This window comes from Coturnix japonica, chromosome 13 (genome assembly GCF_054131305.1).
Source record: "Coturnix japonica strain WE chromosome 13, WE-NBRP24, whole genome shotgun sequence".
NCBI classification, from domain to species: domain Eukaryota; kingdom Metazoa; phylum Chordata; class Aves; order Galliformes; family Phasianidae; genus Coturnix; species Coturnix japonica.
The window spans coordinates 16,543,026-16,557,389 of record NC_140675.1 but is presented as its reverse complement, the minus strand read 5'-3'; the positions used below and the strand labels follow the sequence as shown (position 1 = coordinate 16,557,389).

Below are 14,364 nucleotides of genomic sequence, written 5' to 3'. Positions count from 1 at the left end.
CCAAGGAGGTGATGGATGCCCCTTTCTTGGAGACATTTAAGGTCAGGCTGGACCAGGCTCTATGTAACCTCATTGAGCTATAGATGTCCCTGTTCATTGCAGGGTGGTTGGACTAAATAGCCTTTATGCTGGCCTTTATCAGCACAGAAAAGTTTTCTGAATACAACCAGTGCTTCAGCAAGATGTTCCAATTTGGTCCTATCAAAGCTAATCTCATTCTTGTTTTACTTCTCTCTACTCTGAAGTATCTGTTTTTACAATGTCTCTAAGTTGATAAACTCACTACAAAGTGTAAAATCTGCAGTAGGATAAACTGCATAAACACACACTGCATTCCTGTAAACAGACTGAGCATGTTTGGTGGTTCCTTTGTTTGTTTGTTTCTTAAATTGAAACACAGTGACATCCAGCAAATTCAGCATGCTGTCCTTTAGCCATGCTTTTACTCTCAGAAGCCTTCCTTAATTTCCAGTCATGGTCAAAAGACATAAGTCTAATGCTTAAAAACTGAAATAAACATCCACAATGAGCAGCACAGAGATTTTAATCCTATCCACCCGGTCATGGAGAGAACTGCTAAAATCTGGGTTAATCCTTCCAATCCTTAGTCAGAAATGAAAGTCTGCACGATTGAAATAGCATACCAGAATTAGATTTGCTTGTGGCAAGGATTCGATTAAGCCAAAAATTAAGATCTTGGCCACAGTTAGAAATAGTATGAGTTAAAATCAAAGCAGTGCATTTCTACTGACAGATACTATAATCCACAAGAGTCGTTATACTGAGAATAAACTAATAGCCCTTCTCTCCACAGGAAATTAATTTGGGGCAAATCCCATATATGTTGATGGGGTGGGATTTTGACAGGAACTTTGTCAAAACTTAAAAACAATAAAACATATCAACGACTCCCCAAAATGAAGATGACAGCCATTGGGTGGAGTACCACGCATAAGGCACAGGCTCCAGAGCACTTAAGTAACAGTCATGCTGAAACTTTAGGATTCACATCCTCCCAGACACACCAATGACAATTTTAACTGCTGTATATTTGTTACCGTAATCAAAACGATGGCATACACATTAGAGATAAAATATTTATCTCAATCTATTTCTCTGTATTGGCCAGGGGGGTTGTTGTTATTTTTAGTAATTATAAATGTCAGCATAAAAAATCTTAAAAGAAACCACTCTCCCAGGAGCCACTCCGCTTGAGGTTTCTTTGATTAAAGCTTGCACAGATCAGTGTAAAATATAACAAACATTCTGAATGTGCTGCTGCAGGTACATTATGGACAACTCATGCTAAGCCTGGGGTTCATGGAGATGCTGCTTCCCCAGGGCCTCTGGCTGCCGCGCTGTGTGCCCACAGCATCACACTGCACACAGTTATGGCAGCACAATTTTAAGTTATAAGCCTTTAGGGGTTATAGTAACAGAATAATAGAGGCACGCATTCAGCTCTAACCTCCATACCAAGATAGCCAGAGGTTTCTAAGTATTGCATAAGCACATTTCTGTAATCTTTGCTGCTCCAAAGCTGGAAGCTTTTACTGAGGCAGGGCTCTTTGAAGTTACTTTGGGAATGGACTCTCCGCAGATGGAAAAACAAATGATTAAGCCAGCTCAACAGGGAGTCAGTCTTATTGTACATACTTGATTTTAAAAGAAGCTAAGGGAGGGAGAACACTGGTGGTTTTTTTTAATACAGCTTCAGAAAGCTTGTTAAGAAGGAAAACATCCATCCATCCGAGCTGAACCAGAAAAGCTGTTTAATGACGTAGCAACTTTAACATGCAAATGAAACCTTTAAGTGACCTAAAGAAGATAGCATTTCTTATTTAAAATGAAGTTTATGTATGAGGGCTGCTCCACATGTAATGTGGAGTATTGTTTTATGTTGGCCCATGAGATCAAAGGCAGATGTTAGGATGGCAGTGGTGGCTGGACCAGGCTGTGAGCAACGTGATCAAGCTGTAGGTGTCCCTGTTTGCTACAGGGGAATTGGACTAGATGGCCTTCAAAGGTCCCTTCCAACTCAAACTCCATACATTAATAGGCTATAATTGTATCTTTACACCTTTTAAGCAATGAATACACTGAGCAACTTCTTAGGATGGCAAAAGCTCCTTCATCTCCTAAATCTGCAGCACTAAGATCCACTGGAAAAGCACTTAAGCAGGCATTAAAGGATATTTTAAACATTCACTTGCTTTGTATGCCTTTACTTCACAATGAACTCAGTTATGCTGTAGGAGTGCACAGTGGGACTTTGCCTTCCACACAGGGCTCACACATGGCCTGGATGCTGTATGTGGAAGTGTCTCCAAGTGTCACCCTCCTCGGCATTTGGATGTGCTTTTGCTGACCTGGAGAATCGTTTTCAGCATGAGCTGTTATTAAACAGGTTTTTTGCATGTCTGTAATTTACTGCATGCAGTAAGAAAGCAGTAAAAGTTGGGAAATTAGTGAACTACATTTCTATTCTGCCCTACATTTTCCACAGCTTTCAGGAAGTGTCCACTGAAGTGCCCACTGCAGCTTAACAAATCAATAGAACTTACATTGGAATAAGGATTACTGAGCTGGACCGTTACATTTTATTATTGGATAACTCACTATTTTAAGATCTCAAGCTCTTACTGTGAACAGGGTAAATCACAGAGCAGCTCTTCTCAAGTCAGCAGTCACCTAACACAAGGAAACTGAAAACCAGTCCACACACAAGGAAAACTGATGTAAGCACACAAATTACATCAGCAAGGCTTTCAAAGGTGCTTACAGTGAGTTAGTTAGGGAAGTATGGTTAGGTTGGGGCTGGACTTGATAATCTTTAGTGTCTTTTCCAACCTGAGCCATTCTATGATTCAAAGACCATTAAAGGAAAATTTGCTGTAGGCAACAGCTCAGTCCTGTATGATGTATCCACACATTCATTTAAATTTTAATTTAGAGACTGAAAGATGCCTTTTTAGGACAAACTGGGAATCTGAAAGTATTGTGTACAGCGAGAAACCATTTAACAACTGTTTGGGATATTTAAAATATGAAGATTTACTAATTACACCTATCCTAATTCATTAATAACAGTCCTAGTGTCAGTTTACTTACTGAATATTGGAAATATTCCAGTTTTTCTTACACTACAAAATGACAACAGAAGAACAACAAAGATTGCAGCCAGATGCCTCTATCCTGATGTGGAAAAGGTCTGAAAAAGGGAAACGTGACAACCTAGAAAAATTTAGTGTCAGAATGAGCATTATCTAGAAAGTAAAGGGAAGATATTTGTTTACTTTAGCCAACATAAGGAAAAGAAATGACACACACTTGTATTTTTCCTTCTGTCAGAGAGCATATCCTCATGTGACACTTTCTTATTCTCTGTTTTCAGAAGCTGTTGCTTCTTTTCAACCTCATACAGCCAGCTGTTGGGATGACATCAGCATTTATATAATTAACGATCCATAAATCTGTACCACACAAATAACCGCAATTTAAGTTGTAAGTGCCAGTAAATGCAAGTCTTCACAATATTTTAAAGCCAAAGCAAAACACACTCTCAAACACCACGTAGGAATAACTGCAGAATCAGCAAGCCACCATACACTGTGGAAAGCAATTTGTTTTCATACATTTTAAGTGTCAGTTCGCCCTGCTCCCAAGTATTCTGATGCCCCTAGAGGGAGATCTGAAAATCAAATTAATTTAATTGAAAATGAGTTGTGAAAGAAGAGATTCATCAATATATTTTCAAATGCCAGTTCCAAGGCAGTTGGCACCCCCTTAAAGCGCATGCATGCAATAGAAATGCATAGAAACAAAAGTATGTTTATTGCCACAAATCAGAGAATTATTCCAAAAGTAATTCTATTTTCTATAGAAATAAGTAGCTGTGGAAAGCACTTTAAGAACAGTTCACCAACAGGAGAAAGCAAGGTGCTCAGTGAAGATATCACTCAGCAGAGCTCTCCAGACTCCCAAGGCCAGGAATCCTGAAGAGATACCACGATGGAGATGTTGGATGGAGTTCTGAATCCATTTGGATTTCTCATATTCCGTTCTTCACAAGTAGAAACATACAAATAGACCACTTTCATCACTAACTTCTCTTGCTGGTTTCTCACCACCACAGCTCTGCACCTCAATTACCCTGGCTCAGTTTCTCACTCTTTTTGTATTTTCTATTATTAAATAGAAACGGGCTTGGCTTAAAGTCATAACTGAAAAACTCAGTCTAAGAGCAAGAAAAGAAAACAAAAGCTTCTTTTTACATCTTCTGTATCAGTTCAGTTTTGTCTTACACTGTTAAGCAATAGAGCTTAAGGTTTTGCATCTGAAGCACCAGAGTCATCCACATTTTTTGCTATAATCCAGATTCCACAATGGGAAATTTCAGCCTTTTGGAAAAAGCAGCTGAAATGCAGATCAAGAAGGAAGGGAAGGAACAGCAAATGGATTGAAACAAACAGGATTACTTTACTGACTACAAAAATGATGCGACTATCTAAAATAAAGCAGACCATCCGAACAGTACTTGACTAGAATACAGACAGCCTCCATAATTTTTGCATCTGTTTTCTTATGATGAACTCACAAACCTTATCTCATCCCAATTAGGTACTTCACATAACTCTGTTGCTTTTGCCAGCACAATTTACCCAGAACACTAAATTAGCCTCACACACACACAAAAAAAAGAACAACATGTAATTTGTCTGGTAATTATATGTTTCTGCAACTTCTAAAAGCAACTCATTACAGAAATGCTGTGCGTTTAGAACAGATTACCTTAATTCTATTTTCTGTTTATCCAATTATAACTGTCGTTCCTAATTGTATTGTAAATTGTGTTGAGCTGGAAGGTGACTATAAAATCCTCGCTCTTTCCTCTTTCGTGGTGGCTTTACATATGCAATATGTTTCCACCAGGCACAAAATCAATGTAGTGAAAACAAAGCAATCCTATTGTGAATTCTGGTCATGGGGAGAGGCAAACTGGTAAACACGAATGGTCAGAAGTTGGTGCTGACAGAATTACAGGCACAGAGTCCTGAACCAAAAGCTGCGACGCTGAGGAATAAATGCTGTGAGGAAAGGGATACTATACAAAAAGATGAGCATCTTCCCACTCCACAATCCCTCGAATGAAACATTTATAGAAGCATCCTGCTCTGAGATGCACAAGAGCAGGCTATAAATAAATAGCTGAGCACAGCACAGCACTGTGCCAATAGCAGGGCTGGCGCTCCCGGCCGCGCTGCAGCAGGTGACCAGCCTGCAATGAGGGAACAGGCAAACATCCTCTGTGCAGGCCTGGGATCAAATCACGTGCTGAAAATTGCAGTGGGGATAGAAAGCCTAAAACATTGACCAATGCATCAGCTGGTGGTGAAGAAACTCCCTGAGAGAGCTTACTCAAAGACTGACATTAAGGTACGCATCACTTTAAAGATGAAAAGTGCATGGCCTCCTAGACAGCTTTCCCTTTTCAAATCAGATCATCATTCAGGCTACTTAAAGACAAGTGATATATGATACTGCTGGGAGAACACACTGCCTCCAGCCAGTCCCACACACCTGCTACTGCTCCATGTAGGCTCCTTCCTGAATCATAGAACCGCAAGGTTGGAAAGGACCTAGAGGATCATCTAGTCCAGCAGTCCTCCCATTACTGTAGCTACAGCAAACCACTAAACCATCTCTCCTAGCTCCTCATCCAGCAGCCTCTTGATTCCACCATCTCCCTGGGCAGCCATTCCAGCTCCTGACCACTCTCTGAGAGAGAAATTTCCTTTTTATGTCTAGTCTAAACCTCTTCTGGTACAACTTGCAGCCATTTCCTATGGCCATCAATGTGCTTCCACACAAAATATTAAAAGCACAAACGTGGGATTTATTTTCTCATTCTCTCTCTCAACCTTCACTATTAGAATCTGGAAGAAAGCTGAGAGGAGAATCTACATGTATAATATAAACCACAGGTGTAGCTTTCTCAAGCCAGAGCATTCCTAAACGTGAAGCAAAAGGCTTTCCAAGGCTTTCTCCTGGGCACTCAGTATAGACAGAGTGTCTAGCTTGCACACCTCAAGTGGAAGCATGGGGCTCTTCTCCTGAGAACATTAAGTGTAAATCAAATATAAGTAGCCAATGATGCTGCTACAGTTTTATTAATTTCAGTGAAGGAGGGAAGAAAATATCTCAGGGATTTAAACAAACAATATGGTGACAGATGGCGTGGAGACAATCCAGGCTGGGCTCACTCAATAAAATGCACACAACTTTATAGCTCCGGGAGAGGGGAGGCAGGAGAGGCAGAATGGGGCTGGGAGGAGGGCAGAGCTGGCCCAGATGACCCCCAGTTTCTGACAGACAAAACCAGTCCCAGACTGCAGAGATTCTGCTCATCTGCAACATGTTCTGTACCATCACTGATGTCAACAGCTCTATCAAGGACATCCTCCAAGCGAGTGCAAAATTGTATCATTCATTAAAAAAAAAAAGCACAAAGAATTCTTCACATTCAACTGTTAGCTCAAATAGGTGGCAAATATAAAGGACTATTAAATTACTTAATCAAATAATCTAAGCAAGCTCTCAAAAACAATTAATAGAAAAGATGTTAAAAGTGTTTTGGTTTTTTTTATATGATACCAATGCCCTTCTGTTCTTTCACTGCATAATTTTATTAGGATGAATATTTTCAGGCAGAATCAAATATATTCTGATTACCAGAAGTGCCTTATGTGAGTTATAATAGTCCCATTATTATTTTGTAGCTTAAAGGAAATCATTTCAGGTTTTATGTTGGAGAATGCTCTTGGAAAAAAAATAAAATAAAAATCTAAAGTTGCCACCAAGAATTTCTGCAAGCAGAAAATTATGCTGAAGGCCTGGTGTCCTACTTTCCCCTGCTTGGGAGCTGGCTGTGTTATAATTTCCCATAGGCAGGCAATAGCTTGGATGGATGCATGGACGATCTGGACATTCACTTACTGGCAGTTTTAAGATGTTACTGCTCAAAACACACAGAGGCATTTATGGATTCTTGTTTTCAAGAACTTTAAGAACAGACCACATGAAAAGAAAAAAAACGATACCTTTGAGACAAAAATATATTACACTTACTGCAAATAAGATTAAGTCCCAGTGAAGCCAATCACTGCACTCTGCTACATAGGAGCGGTTTATAGGATCCCACCCTGCAGCCTGGGCTCAGCTACAGCACTGCAAACTGAAGCAAGCTGAAAACAGGACCTTGCCCACACCTCAGCCACCTCAAAAGCCAGGTGAGCTCTAGGATACAGGGCTGAGCAAAAGATTTCTACTTACTACAACCTGCTTGCTAGTTTTTGAAGACATCAGGAATTTCTGTCACTGTCTTCTTTCTGCTTGGATAAATTACTCCAAGTTTGTCTCCCTTTGTCTCCCAGAGACACAGTTCAAAGCTAACTCACAGTATTCCAGGAAATCCATCACACTTTCATTCATCAAACTAAGGGGGAAGAATGAGGAAAATACAATCGTCTCCAAAACAGGCAGGAAAATCCTTTAGCAAAATTAGGAGAGAGCAGGAGAGAAACAGCAAGAAAGCAAAGCACATCATGGTATAATGCTCCCTTGAGCTCTGAGGCACAGCTCGAAGCAGCAAACACTGCAGCAAACACTGTTAAACTTCACTTTCCCACAGCCACAGCAGCACAAGCATAGCAATGCAAAGCAACACACTGCATCCTAACCACCTCGCGCTCACTGAGTGTTGGCTCCAGGTAAAGAAAAGCACAGGAAACTGAATCCAGTCCATATGCCCCAGTGAGACAGATTTCAAGCACGTTTTTAACCATTTAATTACAAGCAGTCACAGCACATGCCTGTAAAAGGTACAACTGTGGATCACACGTTCAGTTTCGGGCTCCCCACATACAACCACCACCGCCTCTCAGCAAGTCCAAAGGCTGCAAGGAAAGGCCAAAGGAATGGGGGATACTGGGGATGGGGCAGGTAAGGAAAGGTGTCTAAAAGTCAGACTCATGGCAAAAAAAGAGGTGACGGTTACATTACAGAGGGAAACACTAATTAGATGTAATAAAAATATTCATTCAGTGAGAGTTTAAGTACTGGAACTGATTGTTGTATCTAAATCCATGGAGGTGCTCTGAGCCAGACTGGAGAAGGTGTGAAAGACCCAACCCAACAGTGTAGCTCACTCGGTAACAAGTGGAGCTTGGGTTGGGCAACCCCAAAGATTCCTCTGATTTCTGTTATTCTGCCCTTCTGTATTCACTGCTGGGGACAAGGCAGATGAAAGGAAAGCAGAAAATGGCGGTAGGTGCAGAATGGATTTTATACCAAACTACTAAGGAAAGTGTTAATTGTCAGTGTTCATTCATCAGCACAGAGAATAATGAAGAATTATAATTTCACGATATTCTTTCCTGGGATATCAAAAATTTAAGAAACATCACTTTTTATTGGCCCTAAAGGAAAACTGCCCTCACCTTTAGCGCTGCTCAGATACACACACACCTTCACCACACTAAAATGCGTCCAGTTTTTGTGTCTTTCATAGAGGTTTCTAATTAGAAGTTAAACTCTGTTTTGAAACATGCAGAAGTACCATAGTTCAGAGATGCTCAGTGCTCACAAATGCTTTTATAACACAGGCGGCTTCTTGCCACTTCTGAAGGAAACTAACCATACAGAACTAACCATAATGTTCTGTCTTAGGAATCTTAATTGCAATGATTATAACAAAAGTTATAATGTTATGTGGTGGAACAAACGTAACTAAGTTTAAAATCAAATGCTGAAGTCAGTGTTTGGTTTGAGATCTCAAATCTGAACAGACACGGGATGAATAAAGAGCCAGCCTGTAGGCAGCATCCTCCCAGGGCTGCCGACACACAGCAGGTTGGCACACATGCCCCAGACACAATCTTCATCTTGTTGCAGCACACTATCTCAAATCTGAACGTCAATCAAATCTCAAATCCCTGAGCCCACAGAAGAACTCAGGATCAAAGCCCAGGAGCAACTCATGGGCAGAAGGATTGCTGCCAGCAGCAGGTGACAGTGCTGGTAACAGGCAAAGCATGTGCTGCCGCCCAGGGCAGCTCAGCTCACATTTAGGAAAGTTAGGCATCGTGTAAGTACTGAATTGTGCTGCCTTTGTGCCAGCCTTCTTATAGTCTACAAGCGAGCAAGTACAACACATGCACACCCATGGCCTTGGAAGGCAGATTTTATATTTGCAGCTCTTCTCCTCCAGATTTCAACCCCTCTGCTTTTCTGACAGCACTGTGAATTCCACCTTCAGCTCCCAGGAACTCATTCCCAAATGATGGGTTAATTGAGTGACACACAGAAAGCCTTATTTCTGCACTGTTCCAAACGCAGTGCCAAGATATACTGCGCACTGTTACAGCCAAGAGAAAAACGGAGGCAATTTCAGTTTCATGAACATAAAACTCTCTCGGCCAATTGAAGCCACTAAAGACAGCTCTGTTCAATCGCCTTAACACACAAGTGAATGATTTTGATTTTCCAAATGGAAATCTCAGAAGCCGAGATTCAGCACAGCGTTATATTATCGAACTGCGATAACCCCCGACATCAAGGATGGTGACGTAATAGTGACAGTATTAGCATGCAACGGGAACACAAAGTTAACTTCCTGAGACAGAAAAAATGCAATCTGTTTCATGTTACAGAAGCCCCTACATACAAGTAAATAATAATCACCTGTACGGGGAACATCGTGCATTCAGCTACCGACGACCATTGATACTGTATGGATTTCTGCCAGTTTTATCATTCAGCTTGTCCTGGGTTCTTCCATCTCAGATGTTTTAGTATTGGTACAGAAAGTTGAGTGACACGCATCAAATAGAGTTCCTAAGTGTGCACGAAGCTAACTTCAGAAAGATAAAGAAATCTGTACCGTAATTTAAAAGCACATGAAATAACCATCTGTATTACTTGGCAGCTGCACTTACATTTAAGACGGCAGTACTGACTGTAACGATCTCTGTACAAATCAAGATGTCCAGCCCATTGTTACAGAATCTCTGCTATAATTCAGCAGTTATTACTCTCACCATTGTATCACAAGTTTTAAAGGTCATTCGTGATACTGAGAGACGAAGGATCTCTTTAATAGCAGATGAATACTTCCTTTTTGCAGAGATAAAAGGGTTCAAAAGTTGAGTACAGATTTCTCAGTCATGACTGATCATTGCATCTTCCCCGCTTCTGCTCCCCCTGAGTTACGAAAGCAATTCATATTTAGATGGATACAGAGAGATCTTGAAGGACTACTCAGAAGTTATACATAAGGATGAACAATCTTTAGGGACTGAGAAAAACCTAAAGGGCACAAGTAATAAGTTGCAATTAACGTTGTGTGGGATGCGTGCAGTGCAAGCTGCGTGCTGGAAACTGCCCACACAAACTCCCTTCCACACAGCACGTGCTCCTCAGCATCAGCAGGAGCTTCTCACAGACCCTCAGGCCAAGCATCTGTCCACACCAGAACGCCTTGCCCTGGGAGGTGCCACACGCTGCTTCCAAAGCGGCACCAATCACTCCGCAAGATCAAACCTACCTGCCGGTGCCAGTAAATATGTATTTTAACTGTTGCAGTGTTAAAGCAAATGAGCTGCATACATGAGTCACCTCTGTTTGCCGTTCCACAATCTCACGATGGATTATGTAAAGAAATGTTTCCCAACAAAGCAATTTGTCATTACCTCCGGGGCTCTGACAATGCTTTGTGGGTTTTTGTGAGCTATAGCAGGACGTTGGAAGTATCTGGTTAGTGAAAAATTAATTCAATTAATACAGGGACTATAAGTTTGAAAGCTTATGTAAATTATAGACCATAGTAGATCACAAGAGTTCAGTCTGATATAAATGCCTTGTTACTACTACTGTCCTTAAATACAGTCATGGCTATATATGCTATTCTGCCATGTTCATAAATAATACCTGCTTATGTTCTTCTCTTAAAGTAAAAAGAGATCATTAGGGTTATTCTTACACTGAAGTGCATTAGAGTAGCAAAGGCTTTGAATAATCTTCCTACCTTATCAGCCATTATCATGGAGGCCCCGCCATGAATTCCAAGAATTGGAATAGAAGTCTGAGATGAAATAAAATCCAAAATCTGAGCTACTGCCTCCTGATCAGTGTCATCTCCAAAAACCACTCCATGGATCTTGGTACCTGACATCAAGTCGCAAACGTGTGTTATGATGCTTTTAGGGTCAGTTTGGTTCACCAGAAGGGTCACTACATTGACATCAACGGTCAGGTCTGCTGACATCTCCCTGGTCCAGAGAGATCTGATATCCCTCTCCGTGATATCCTTGGTCCTTCCCAGAATGACTGCAATGTTCAGGACAGGATAATTCTTCTCTGCTCCACAAACAAGATCCAAAGGCGCAAGAAGAGCTTGGAGTACCAGGAGAGCGCAGCCAATTTTCCTCATCTTTGCCAGCTTTATCCCCTGTAAAAGTGATCACATTGTATGAGAAAAGCAACAAAGAGGAAGAAAATATGTACTGTATATCTCCAGTGAAGGTTCTAAACAGAAAGCTGCTGGACACCAGACAAAGCTTGGCCGCTTTTTATAACACATTCTTCATCTAGTTTCATTTCACGCTTACATCCCCTCACAAACTTGAGTTGCAATGATGGATAGTGCTGCAATTGGTCTCCCACAAGCAAGGCAACAGGAAAAATAAGAAAAAAAGCACAAGTTCAGGAGAAACAGCCATTAACATTTCTCTTGAGTGGCTAACAAAAGTGGAATGACTGAAACCATTCAAAAAAAGTGCCATCATCCTTCTCTTTAACCTTGCCTTCCTAAAGCTGGTGAGGAACAGAAGTCTATCTTCCTCTGGTGTGAATGTCTATTTAGGATTTAGTCACAGTCTGGTAGGAAGAGGTGTGTTAGCTTAAAATGAGAGAAGCAAGCCCAAGGTCTGCTGGAAAGCCCAGTCCATGTACTCCATACATCGTACAGCATCCCAGAAGCATGCAGCCTCAGTTCCAAAGATCTCTCCTCGCCAGCTGCTGCTCATGCACAGTCTACTGCATCTCTGGAACAGTTTCAGCAGCGCAATATTCTATCTTAATTCTTCTCCCTCCTCTTACACGGCATTCACTTGAGCATCTCAGAACTGCTGATCTCGGACACAAAGTTGTCACTGGTGTTGAAGGGGAGAGTGATCCAGAAATGAGCATCACTGCATTGGTTTACTTCAGATCTTCGCTGAATCTCTGTATGGGGCTGAATAGAGGGAGATGAGCCAGAGAAGAAGTGATCTAAACTGTGTGAGGGAGGGAAAGGAGCTCTGACTCTGCAAGATCTCCCTCTGTTTCTGTGCCCCGAGGGATTTCCACCCCCACAACTGACTCCGCTAACTGCAAGAGGGGAGTCCCTGTGCCACACCGAGCCAACCTCGCTGCAAAGCGTCACGCAGAAAGCACCGGCAGGGCTGGCCAATCAGGGGTGGCAATTTGCAGATCTCCCCTCTCATCCTGCCAACCGTATCTCCACCATCAATCAGAATCATCTGCTGCTGAAACCGCACACCAATACAAGGGCTCGCTAGATCATCACCTCCACTCGGGGCAGACTAGGAGATGAGCTTAAGAGACCATTTAACTCCAAATCTGTCCCGACGTGACTCCAAATCAAAGCGCAGCAAGGCCACGTTCCCACCTCTGCAGACCAAAAGCAGAGCGTGTACCTCCACCTGCACAACGCGGGGATTCGAACCTGCGATCCCGAGCCCCCCGCCCGCACCGAGAGCGCCCCGCTCCCCGCCGAACGCCCACGGCTCCCGGCCGCAACGACACGATAGCGCCCCCTCGCGGCGCCGCCCCACGTACCCAGCGCATCAGGAGACGGAGCGGTGGCGGCAGCCGCGGGTGGTGCCGGTGGTGCCGGTGCTGGCATGTCGTGCCCCTCGGTGCCCGGGCTCACAGGCGGCTTCCGCACCGCCGGCCGCAAGCGTGATCCCCGCCGCAGAGCGCGAGGCCCATCGCATCCCGAGAGGGCAGCTAGGCGGCCAACGAGACGGGAGCAGGGGGGCTGCAGACGGGGAGGAAGAGGAGAAAAGCCGTCAGTAGGGATGGAGATTTAACGGGGAAAAATTAAATGTGATCTCACGTGGCACGTGAACCGAAATAGCGAGACTGGAAGCGATTCCGAGTGACCGGACTCTAAAGTTTCCCCCCCACCTGCCCGTGTTTAGGAACGAATCCGAGCTGTCCGTACCGGAGATGCTCCCGGAGCTCACAGCCCCGGCCCGGCCGGCAGCTCCCTCCTGTCCGGGAGCGCACTCGCATCCCCCCGGGGGGCAGCGCCAACGGGCACGAGGGGGGGCGGCTCGCGGCACGCACAGAGCGAGGAGCGGAACGGCGCGTGGGGCGAAGCTCCGCATCTCGTAATGCACCGATTTGTTCCCAGGTTTCCATAAATCAACCCCGGGAGGCACACGAGCTCAGCCTGCTTCGGTTTTTCATTCACCGTCCCCAGTAAATACGCACGGAGACACTTCTTAAAGCGTCCCCAGCACCCAAAGGCTCCCACCGCTGCTCAGCGCCGCACTCACCGCGTTCTCTCTCCACATCGCTCTGGGCTCGAGCTCCTCCGACTCATCTCAGCGGGTTCCTCTGCAAACAACGGAGCGGGGAATAGATCCTCTAATGCCGGGATTTCATCCCGCGACTCGCGCCCACCGCGGTTCGTGCAAACCCGGCAGCTCTTGATCGCCTGAAATCCCGCAGGATCAAGTTTTAGCAGAGCCATCACAACTGGGATTTGCTCTTTACTTTTGGCAGGAGGCGTTGCAATGTCTTCATGGCTTTTTTATTTATTTTTTTGGTGGGTTTTTGGTATGGTTTTTTTTTCCCGGTTGTTGGAAGGGCAGTTCCAACGCTGCTGCGGCAGCTCCCGGTCCGATGCTCCCCGCTCCTCCACCTCCGGCTGGACTGAACAGCGACGCGGCCCCGAGTTGCGGTGGGAGCCACCGACGGAGCCACCCGGCGGCTGCTATCGGTCCCCTCCGCTCCGCCGCCCCCGGCCCCGCCGCCTTTGCCGGGGCGAAGCTCACGGGCGCCTCGTCAAAGCGAGACAAACCGCGGCTACTTTGAAGGCTCCCCCTCCCCGCTCTGCCTCTCCCAGCACCAGCGAATGAGTCAGACCCAGGCAGTCGGGGGAGGTGTCACATCGAGAACGGGTGGAAGCGCCGGGGCTTGGGCAGAAGAGCGGCAAAGTTGAGCGCTCGTCCCACGTTTAACAGCCCCAGCGAGAGGCTGGAAGGCCGGGAAACCCCCGAGCGTCCTCCTTCCTCT

General features: G+C 44.3%; 1 protein-coding gene across 4 annotated transcripts in view; it reads right to left on the bottom strand.

Moving 5' to 3' along the window:
- The window catches only part of GRIN2A (glutamate ionotropic receptor NMDA type subunit 2A), a 127,664-nt gene extending 113,508 nt beyond the window's left edge, over positions 1–14,156 (bottom strand). For 3 of the 4 annotated variants that reach the window (XM_085514757.1, XM_085514758.1, XM_015877139.3), the window contains exons 1-3: positions 13,623–14,156; positions 12,898–13,099; positions 11,084–11,506 (exon numbers count right to left, since the gene is read on the bottom strand). In XM_085514757.1, the coding sequence (XP_085370883.1) occupies positions 11,084–11,506; positions 12,898–12,906 (432 nt within the window). In that variant the 5' untranslated portion in view covers positions 12,907–13,099; positions 13,623–14,156. Of the gene's footprint in view, positions 1–11,083; positions 12,293–12,897; positions 13,100–13,622 lie in introns of those variants that run through there. The other variant, XM_085514756.1, reaches the window with a different exon arrangement.
- Between the last annotated feature and the right edge of the window lie 208 nt (positions 14,157–14,364).